The sequence below is a fragment of the Anolis carolinensis genome, unplaced genomic scaffold, assembly GCF_035594765.1.
Source record: "Anolis carolinensis isolate JA03-04 unplaced genomic scaffold, rAnoCar3.1.pri scaffold_14, whole genome shotgun sequence".
In the NCBI taxonomy this organism is placed as follows: Eukaryota; Metazoa; Chordata; class Lepidosauria; order Squamata; family Dactyloidae; genus Anolis; species Anolis carolinensis.
This window is the reverse complement of record NW_026943825.1, coordinates 1,973,642-1,984,513: the sequence shown is the minus strand read 5'-3', so window position 1 is coordinate 1,984,513 and position 10,872 is coordinate 1,973,642. Positions and strand designations below refer to the sequence as shown.

Sequence of the window (10,872 nt, the reverse complement as noted above, 5' to 3'; positions counted from 1 at the left end):
GATCAGATGATCTGAGAGGATACCAGATCCTAATAATTATCATTATTATTTTATTTTTATACCCCGCCCCATCTCCCCGAAGGAACTTGGGTCGGCGTACATGGGGCCAAGCCCAGGATAAACAGGCAATATAAAAACACAACAATAAAACAAATCAATCAAGAATAAAACAGATCATAAAACTAATAAGGTCACATAAAATAGACATACTATAAAATCCTAAAAGGAACTGGGCCAAAGAGAGTGACAGTAGTGTCAGATACAATCGGGAGGGGGGGGGGGGACAATACCAGAACGATTGGTTCTGGTATATCAAGGCATAGTTAATGTTTGAGTTAAGTAAAGCCGTTCTGATTAGCTGTCACTGACAGCCCCTTTCTCCTCCATGAATTTATCCAGTCTTTAAAACCATTCACCTTCGTAGCTATCGCTACACATTGTGACAGTGAGCTCCACAGTTTAACAATAGACGTAACTGAACCAGGGAGGGGATGAGGCAACTCAATAGACATTCTAGTAAACCAAGTGATAGATGTTGTCGCAAGAACCCCCGCATTCCAGTCAAAGGCAAAAAGCTTAAGAGTCCAAGTATTAATGTCTATCTTTATTTTGACAAATGCCTTTTATCAATTCATATCACGACATGCCAGGCTCAGGAAAGGAAGAAGTCTCGGCCACTTGACTCTTGTTTTCTCCTCCCTCCCTTCCACCAACCTGGCTTCCAAGCGTGATCCATCCACCCTGTTCTTCCTCCTGGCAGGAAACCCCATTCACAAAGCACTGTGTTCTAAGTTACAAGAAAGAACTGGTTCCTAGCCAGCAGTCCCAAGAAAGGTGTGGCGTTAAGTCAAAAGGGAAGGCAGGGCGTTAAAAGCAGCAGCAACATGTGAAGGGGGAAGGAAGAGCCACCTGTCATTCTTGCACTGAGCAAGAATAATGGGGTTTGATTAAGAAGTGTTTCCAAAATGGACAGAGAGTACACACAAGGTGGCCGCTGCCCTTCCTCTGTTGGCAAGGGCAAGGGTGGCCTTATCCTGGCTAATCTGTGCCTCATCCAAGTGTCTAGGCCTAAGCGGCGCGACCAGCTACCAGGCAGGAGTGGGGCATTTTCTCCTCCTTCTTTGCCAGCAACAGAAAAGGAAACGACCCTACCATCAGGAAACAAATGGGAGAGAGAGGGTTAACTCTCTAGCTTCATCTCTGTGACTCCTCAAGAGGCGCCAATAGGCAGCAGCAGAAAAAGGGGTGCATCAGAACAGCAGCAGAGCCCTTACCAGAGCTGAGGGGATCCGCTCTCTGCCACCTGCACACCCACTTGGGCTTTCATACAAATCATCATCTTATTAGTGTTGGCTCAGCCTCCTTCAGGCACCTGGTGAGTTCAAGAAAAGACTATCCCACCAAGACATGGCCCCCCATAGCCACAATCTCCTCATCGGGGCCGGGGGTGTCACATGATTCGACACTGCTCTCCTCCGGCACCAGCAGCGTCTGGCAGGTTCAACCCTTCAAGGTCAAAGTTTAGGCCAGGTGGCTAGAAAAGAAGAACAAAAAGATTTAAGGAGAGAGAACTAACAAGAAAGAAGAAAAGGAGAGCACCACATAAACCTGCAGAATGAGACAATCATCATCATCATCATCATTTCATCCGGCATTTGGAAACAATACAGTGACAAAATCACGATCTTCCAACTGCAAAAGGCCACCCGACTGGGATCTGCGCGCATCATCCGAAAATACATCACACAGTCCTAGACACTTGGGAAGTGTTCGACTTGTGATTTTGTGATACGAAATCCAGCATATCTATCTAGTTTGCTGTGTCATACAATAATAATAAATATAATAATAATAATGATAATGATAATAATGATAATAATAATAATAATAATACACCCTACTGGGATCTGCACGCATCATCCGAAAATACATCACACAGTCCTAGACACTTGGGAAGTGTTCGACTTGTGATTTTTTGATACGAAATCCAGCATATACATCTCGTTTGCTGTGTCATAATAAAAATAATAATACTTTATTTTTCTACCTCGCCACCATCTCCCGGCAGGGACTCAGGGCGGCTACACGGGTCAGAAGCCCGAAATACAAAACAATAAATCAGTTAAAACACATTGCAATACAAAGACAGTAAAATCAGCAGTTATACAAACCATTACCTTAACCAAAACAATACAGTAAATCATAAAAACTCAATTAACATATACAGTAGAGTCTCAATTATCCAACACTTGCTTATCCAACGTTCTGGATTATTCAATGCATTTTTGTAGTCAATATTTTCAATTTATCGTGATATTTTGGTGCTAAATTCATAAATACAGTAATTACTACATAGCATTACTGCATATTGAACTATTTTTTTGGTCAGATTTGTTGTCTAACATGATGTTTTGGTGCTTAATTTGTAAAATCATAACCTAATTTGATGTTTAATAGGCTTTTCCTTAATCCCTCCTTATTATCCAACATATTCGCTTATCCAGCATTCTGCCGGCCCGTTTATGTTGGATAAGTGAGACTCTACTGTAATGCCTTTGACCAACAAAGATTGTGTTGGAAATAGCAACCTCCCAAGCCTTTCACTATTTATTTGTTAATGTATATATTTGCTAACCTGTATTCTATGTGTATGTTGATTTGCCAGTTTGACTGTGCTTGTTTGGTGTGGGACATGTGATTGTACTGAGCATGTTCAGACTCAAGACTCCATTTTGTAATCAGTCTGCTTCAGAACTCAGTGAAGGTGGATGCATGTTGGCATCAAACCTCAGTGAAGGTGGATGCATATTGATGTTTTGGAATTCAGTAGAGAAGTATGACTTACGGGCTTCAGCGAGCACAACTATACCTAAAGACTATGGACTGTTGATTAAGAATGATACCTTGTGTACTCAACACACAGAGAGAACTACATTCTATCTATAACTGAACTTAAATAAGAAATGTGTCTGTATGCTGAAATAATACAAGATGTTTGTGAGTAAACAAGATATATTATTTTTCAAAGAAGACTTTGTTTTTTTATCTGAGTGCATATTTTCAACTAAGAGGTTTCAAGGGAGTGTACATCTTTTGGGCAATTACAATTACAACTGCAATTTCAGCTTCAAAGAAACAACCATTCTCTGCTAACCAAATATATTTTGTAGTGGCATGTCTTTGTCCTTGGCAGTTCAAAAACACAGTTCTTCAGTTTAACAAGTGAGTTACATGTGTGCCATTACATTAATGCTTATGAATATCACTTGTTCAAAGGATTGACATCTAACAAGACCATGCTTTTCTTGACTAGTGATTTTCAAAAGATAGTCTCCACATGTTCATGGAGATTCACATTTGCCAAACGGATATGACATCATTTTTCCATTTCAATAAGGTAGTGATTGCTATTTATTTCCAAAGGGATATGTGCCCAGAGACTGGGTGCAGTTATTTCCAATATCCTCCCTCTAACATACTCACCGATTCTCCAGCAAGTTCCTTAGGAGGGTGTCCCAGGTCTTGGAGCTAAAAAGAAGTTGGGAAAACAGCAGTGTTAGCAGAAGACAATGTGATTCCCCTGGCCTGCATTCGTTGGCTTCCAACACCCTCAGCCACCCAGCTAGTCCAGCTCACCTGCTGCATTAGATCCAGGATCCTCTCAAAGCGGGCCTTGTGCTCCGTCTCACCGTCCAGAGGCTGCTCGGCCTCAAACTGCTCACAGATCTTGCCCATGATGCTGTGCTGCTGGTGGTATTTCTGATACTGCTCTTGAGGCAGGGATTCTCGGTGGCTCTGGAGCCACTCCGGATACTGATGAGGAAAAGATGTACAAAAGATTGGAAGCAGGCAACAGACAGATTGCTGGCTTCTCTTGGGAGAGGAATGCTCTGCCCCATTGCATCCCACTCCATTATCAAACCTTTTGCTTTCCTTTCCCACACATTTTCCCAGCTCCTTCAGTAACAATTGGTTTCTTTTTATCAAGAACAACAGAGGCCACCAATTGGGAACAAGAGTGATGGAAATAGCAACTTCCCAAGCCTTTCACTTTTTATTTGTTAATGTATATATTTTCTAACCTAAAATAATAATAATTTATTTGTTTGACCAGTCATATGACCATTTCAAAGTGCAACATAAATAAAAACAAGGCAAAAAGGATGGGAGGACAGGCAGCTGACCATCTGTTTGCTGACAAAATCTTATTTTCCTGATTCTTCTTCTTTCAGGAAATGTGCTCTTTTCTTGATAGCTGTCAGGGTAAAGACTCTAATTATGGTGGATCTTTCTTGTCCTTGCAAGAGGACAGTCAGAAGATCATTTCTGTTGGGAGACCTAAAAGTAATGGATGTAAATATTTGTGTCGAAGATCGGCATATGCTGGGCAGTCAATCAAAAAATGTTCGATTTCTTCCACTTTTTGATCTCCCCAGACACAGAATCTCTTATTTCTTGGGATGTTACAGTAGCGACCAGTTTGCATCATAATACCGAGTTGTTCAAACCTGGCCCTGGTGTATATTCTTCTTAAGGGCAACGGAACTGGAATAGTCAGATAGTGTTCTAAATGAGTATTCATTTTGTGGGAGGCTAAAAGCTTTGTGGCAGAAGACCTACCTATACTTGCTAAGTCCAACTGAGCATAGATATCATGAGTGCGTTGCATGAGCACTTGTTTTGCCCTAGGTCCTAGATCATTCAAAAATTGTAAAGGAAGGCCAGTTTTAGCCATATTTTCTAACCTGTATTCTATGTGTATGTTGATTTGTCAGTTAGACTCTACCTCTTTGGTGTGGGAGGGACTATAGACATGTGATTGCGCTGGGCATGATCAGACTCAGGACTCCATTTGTATTCACTTTTGCATCAGACTTCAGTGGAGGTGGATGCATGTATGTTGCTGTTTGGACTTCAGTATAGAAAAATGCTTATGGACTTCAGTGAGACTATGGATCATTGATTAAGAATAATGCCCTTGCGTACTCAACACAGAGAAGTTACGTCCTATCAGTAACTGAACTTCAATAAGAAATATGCTTTTATGGTGAATTAATATAAGATTTTTATGTAAAAATAAGATATATTATTTTTCAAACAAGACTTTGGGTTTTTTTTATCTTTGAGTGCACATTTTAAACTAAAAGGTTTTAAAGGGGGTGTATATGTTTTGGACAAATGCAATTAATAATAATAATAATAATAATAATAATAATACTTTATTTTATATCCCGCTCCCATCTCCCCCACAGGGACTCGGGGCGGCTCACAAGGGGAACAAGCCCAATGTCACATATAATAAACAGTCATACATTAAAACCAATATAAACAATAAAACCATACAACAGCATAAAACAGAATAAAACAGCATATCAGAACAATGAGTCTGAGCATAGTGCAGTATATATAGAGGCAATAATTATACAGGCTCAGCATAAGGCTCAGGATAAAATATAAGGTGATCAGGAAGACAACTTCAACAACAAAGAAACAACCATCTTCTGCTAACCAAATATATATTTGTAGTGGCATATCTTTGTCCTTGGCAGTTCAAAGACATGGTCTTCAGTTTAACAGCTGAGTTACCTGTGTGTCATTACATGAATGCTTGTGAATATCACTTGTTCAAAGAGTTGACTTCTAACGAAGTCATGCTTTTCTTGACTAGTGGTTTTCAAAAGGTCATCTCCACATATTCATGGAGATTCACATTTGCCAAAAGGATATGTGCCCATAGACTGGGTGCAGTTATTTTCCTATAAAGAGAGGCACCGAGGAGTATTCCCGAATGTACAGGATAAGACCACTGTCCCCCATGACACAAGTCAGGCTTCCAAAGGGTCACCCAGCCAGGAGAAAGGTGTGGGAAATGGGGGGGGGGGGGACGAAACAGGGGTCTTACCTTCTCAGTGATTTCCTTGAGGGAGGGGTAGAGCACATCCTTGGAGAGGAGGTTCTGCATGATGCTTTGCATGAGGGGCAGGAGATTCCCGTCGCCCTCCCCATCTTCCAGGCCCAGGCCTTCCATAGTCTTCGCCAGCTCCTCCTCGCTCACGCTTGCATTCTGTCAGGCAAGTGGGGGCGGAAAACAGGGCGGCCACTAACTCAACAGTCAGGGTGGCCATTTTCAAAGGTGTTTGCTGCTTTGCTATTCTCTGAATTACTTTGTCTCCTTTCTTTTCTTTGGATGCTTAAGCTGGAATTCTAAATGCTTTTTAAATCGTGTTGCTTCTGGTGTGAGAGAATTAGCTGTCTACAGAGACGTTGCCCAGGGTATGCCCTAATGTGTTAGATGGGAGGCTTCTCTCATGTCCCCACAAACTAGAGCTGACAGACTGGAGCTCACCTTGTCTCACGGATTCAAACCGGCAACCTTCAGGTCAGTAGTTTAGCCGGCACAAGGGTTTAACCCACTATGCCACGGCTCCATGTCCTCAGGAAGACTAAATGAACCCCATTTGGTAATAACCAAAATCATATACAACTGGCTATGTTGCAGAGCTATGTGCAGAGATGCTATGAAGCCCCTTTACTGAATTGTGAAGATAAATAACGGAACACCGACAAAAGCACCTGATGGGCATCAGAACAGTGTTGCACATTGGCAATTTTGTCAGCAGTGCTGTACAATAATATAACATTATCTTAATGAGATATGGACATTACACAATTGTGCAGTTCTAATGCCCACAGACCTATGTCTACATATGAACATGTAACAGAATTCTTGTGACGAGACACAAGATACAGTAGAGTCTCACTTATCCAACATAAAAGGGCCGGCAGAATGTTGGATAAGCAAATATGTTGGATAATAAGGCCTATTAAGGAAAAGCCTATTAAACATCAAATTAGGTTATGATTCTACAAATTAAACACCAAAACATCATGTTACACAACAAATTTGACAAAAGAAGTAGTTCAATACACAGTAATGCCATGTAGTAATTACAGTATTTACGAATTTAGCACCAAATATCACGATGTATTGGAAACATTGACTACAAAAATGCGTTGGATAATCCAGAACGTTGGATAAGCGAGTCTTGGATAAGTGAGACTCTACTGTATTGACATTACACAACTGTGCAGTTCTAATGCCCACAGACCTATGTCTACATACGAACATGTAACAGAATTCTTGTGATGAGACACAAAATACCAGCTAAGTTACACAGTGCAATTGATATGCAACCCAGTGAACAAGTTTATAAATGTGATGTACAAAAGGCCAAAGTCTCAGAATGTTAAAAAGAGTAGGCTTATAATAGTATTGGGATAGGTCAATATATTTTGACCTAAAAGCAAGTATCAGGAATAGTTCCAAGAAAAGGGGACAACAACACACTGGCAACAGTAGTTCTAACAAGAGACAAGTTGCAGTCAGAAAAATCAATTACAGTAGAGTCTCACTTATCCAAGCTAAACGGGCCGGTAGAACCTTGGATAAGCGAATATTTTGGATAATAAGGAGGGATTAAGGAAAAGCCTATTAAATATCAAATTATGTTATGATTTTACAAATTAAACACCAAAATATCATGCTTTACAACAAATGGATAGAAAAAGTAGTTCAGTACACGATAACGTTATGTAATAATTACGGTATTTATGAATTTAGCATCAAAATTTTGCAATTTATTGAAAAATAGACTACAAAAACATTGACCACTAAAAGGCAAACTGCCTTGGATAATACAGAATCTTGGATAAGCGAGACTCTACTGTATATGTATGTTTAACTTACAAAAATTAAATACAATATTGTTTCAATTTTTAAAAAATATTTAGTAAGCAAAATAAACTTTCACAAATACAAAATAATACTTGCAGCTTTAAAATCAACCTGAAGGGATTCTAGATTGTAAGCATTGTTTTTCATATGGACAAGTTTATGAACCTTCTAAATGCTCAGCTGAAGTTTCAGCCAAACTAGGAGGGGAAAATTTCATGGGAGGACACTGCCCTTAGTTTGCCCCTGATCATTTCACCGCCTGCCTTTCAAACGCAAGAGAACCTGAACTGCTTCTGCAGCAGATTCAGCAAGATCAGTTTTGCAACACCTGCAGTTCCCCAGTTGAAATGAACTAAAATAAATAAATAAATAAATAAATAAACAAACTACCCCCTTTGAAAGCTGTAGCACCAAATATTTGGAAGGCATTTGCTGGAGGAATGCAGAAGTGGAGGCTCTTGATGACCAACACCTCTAGTCCACCTTCTTTAGCATTAAGCCTTCTGTTCTGTTCATGCTTACCAAGGAAGAAGCAGAATGGCTGTGGGTCTTGGGGGCTGGACTGTCACAGAGAACATTTCAGGACAAGGACATAGGGGAATAGCCAAGGCTTTGGGATCCTCACTTAACCCTATTGCTCTCTGTAAAGAAGTGTGTTTTTATTTTGATTTATAGATGTCATGTTTAATTTTGTTTTAAAAGTCATGTTTGGCTATGTTTAAAAGGGTAAGTATTAGTTACCAGTGCGAGGGGGATGGTAACCAGCTCAGCATTCTGAGGCAGGTTACCATAGCAACGAGGGCAGAGCCAACCGCCGTTTGAAGGAAAAGGAGGGAATGTTTTAAAAAACAGTTTAGTCTGTGATTTTAGTCACAGGGAAGACACTGGTTCCAGGTTAGGGATACCAGGGAACTCAGATCTCTAGTGGTGTTAAATTAAGCAAGTTAGGTGACTTGTTTGAGTTTATGTGTAGAGTCTGAGTAGTAAGGGGAAGCAATCCCAGTTAGATCCAAAGTGATCAGTTAATATCTTTGCAACCATTATCTAAGTGCCTATAAAGAAATTACTGTAACCACTAAGCTCTGTGCCTGAAATAAACTTGTTTTTGTTCTTCAATATCCAAGTCTTTGTCACCTATATTCAAAACTAAGTAATGCTACCATCTAAGTGAATAAGAAAGAGAAGAAGGAAGAAATAAATTCCCCTCTGCCTGACATCTCCACAATTGGTGGCAGCATTGGGATTTAGAAAAAGGGTTTCCTCTGCCCCACATCACCACACTCTCTCTCACCCATCCCTTCCCTACCCATTGGTGGGGCTTACCTGCAAGTCATTGGCATTCTTTGCCAAGCCACTAAGCGTTTCTTTCAAACAGGAAGTAAACTCCTGCTGGGATGAGGGATCACTCCCTGTAAAGGCAAGGAGAAAGTCACTTAGGAAACTCTGAGAGGATGTGCAACCATTTTTATTTAAACTCTACACTATCAAATCTTGGTAAATTTTCATATTGGCCCTTGGGGACACCCTCCGTCAGCCCCTCACCGACTCGGCCCGCCGCTTCCGAGAGTTTCTGGAACTGTTCGACCAAGTGGGGCTCCTCCTCAGCCAACTCCTTCATCGCCTTTTCGAACTCAGCGGTGGCCTGAGAAGCAAGCTCGCTGTCAAAGAGGTCCTGGAAGAACTTCTCCTGGGAGGCAAAGAGGGAATCCTGAGAAAAGAAGAACGTGCAAGAAGCAAGGTCAGCTAAATGATTCTATTACATTTTCCTGAATTCTATTGTCTTGCTGAATGTCTTCCAGAAAGAAACACTTTCCCAAGCTCTGTCCCCCACTCAGGACTGGAAATTTATCTGATTTTCCATACTTTAGCTGCATCTCCCGGTGATTTCTCAGAACTGCTGCTGCTGTTGTCCCCAACGGTGTCGGCGGAGGAGGGAGGCACAGCAGTTGGCTTGGTCTTATCGAAGTCATCAAGAGCACCTGCATTGGGGAGGAGCAGAAAAGAGTGCAGAGTGAAGATCCCCCACCCATCTCTATCTTACTCACGGACTTTACTCAGAGTTTTGCACTAAAACCCCTCTATACAAGGCAATTGATGTCTTGGTTTTAATAATTGCAGGCCAAAATCCCATTGGCTTTTTTTGCCCCTGCATCACATTATAGGCTCATGTTTATCTTGTTGTCCACGAGGACTCCAAGATCTTTTTCACACGTACTGCTATCGAGCCAGTCAGCAAGTTCAGCAGCTCAGCTGTTTAATCTGAGGCGCCACCTTGTATATGCATATAATACTGATACAGTAGAGTCTCGCCTTGCTTATCCAAGCCTCTGGATAATCCAAGCCATTTTTGTAGTCAATGTTTTCAATATATCGTGATATTATGGTGCTAAATTCGTAAAAACAGTAATTACAACATAACATTACTGCGTATTGAACTACTTTTTCTGTCAAATTTGTTGTATAACATGAAGTTTGGGTGCTTCATTTGTCAAATCATAACCTAATTTGATGTGTAATAGGCTTTTCCTTAATCTCTCCTTATTATCCAAGATATTCGCTTATCCAATATTCTGCCGGCCCGATTAGCTTGGATAAGTGAGACTCTACTGTAATAATATTATAATGTAATACACTATACGTAATTACAGTAGTAATTTATTGCCAGTATTGTACTATGCTAATAATATAATATTGTATGTAAATTTAATTTGTAAGCCGCTCAGAGTCCCCTTCGAAGGCCATATAAATGTAGCAAATAAATAAATAAATAATATGGCTTGGCTTCCAGGCCTAATTCCCCTTGATTTAGATACTACCCTCTTCTTGATGCAGCTAGGATCGCATTGGCCTTTTGAGCTGCTGCAACACACTCCTGTCTCATGCTCAGGCTCCTGTGCTAAACTCCCCTCCAAAGCTCCAAATGCCTGAATTAGGCCCCTTCCTTACTTTCAAGCAACTCCTCCAGCTCTGGGTCCGTCGACGTCGCCATTTCTGGCCAGCCGGGAGAGAGAGAAGGAAGCAAGGCTACCCGATCGGCCGGCAGAAGCCTCCGAAGGCCACTGGGCTCGCCTAGGCCCAAGGAAGCGCCTCCGGACTACGACTCCCAGCAGCCCCGGGCGGCGGCGTGCCTTGGACGC

At 41.2% G+C, this 10,872-nt stretch overlaps 1 protein-coding gene across 1 annotated transcript; it reads right to left on the bottom strand.

Annotated features, from left to right (window-relative positions):
• Positions 1–583: 583 nt before the first annotated feature.
• On the bottom strand, positions 584–10,845 carry pex19 (peroxisomal biogenesis factor 19). Its single transcript, XM_003228386.4, has 8 exons — positions 10,682–10,845; positions 9,599–9,714; positions 9,278–9,443; positions 9,059–9,144; positions 5,903–6,064; positions 3,637–3,813; positions 3,484–3,528; positions 584–1,534 (listed from the first exon to the last, which is right to left on the bottom strand). Exons 1-8 carry the CDS (start codon positions 10,722–10,724, stop codon positions 1,451–1,453), a joined length of 879 nt encoding a protein of 292 aa, XP_003228434.1. The 5' UTR covers positions 10,725–10,845; the 3' UTR covers positions 584–1,450.
• Between the last annotated feature and the right edge of the window lie 27 nt (positions 10,846–10,872).

Excerpts from the sequence above, each read along its gene's own strand:
- pex19 (XM_003228386.4), bottom strand. The coding sequence starts at position 10,724 with ATGGCGACGTCGACGGACCCAGAGCTGGAGGAGTTGCTTGAAA. Across the intron at positions 9,145-9,277 it reads GGAAGCGGCGGGCCGAGTCG|GGAGTGATCCCTCATCCCAG; the intron begins GTGAGGGGCTGA and ends TTGCCTTTACAG. Across the intron at positions 3,814-5,902 it reads TCAAGGAAATCACTGAGAAG|TATCCGGAGTGGCTCCAGAG; the intron begins GTAAGACCCCTG and ends TTTCCTCATCAG.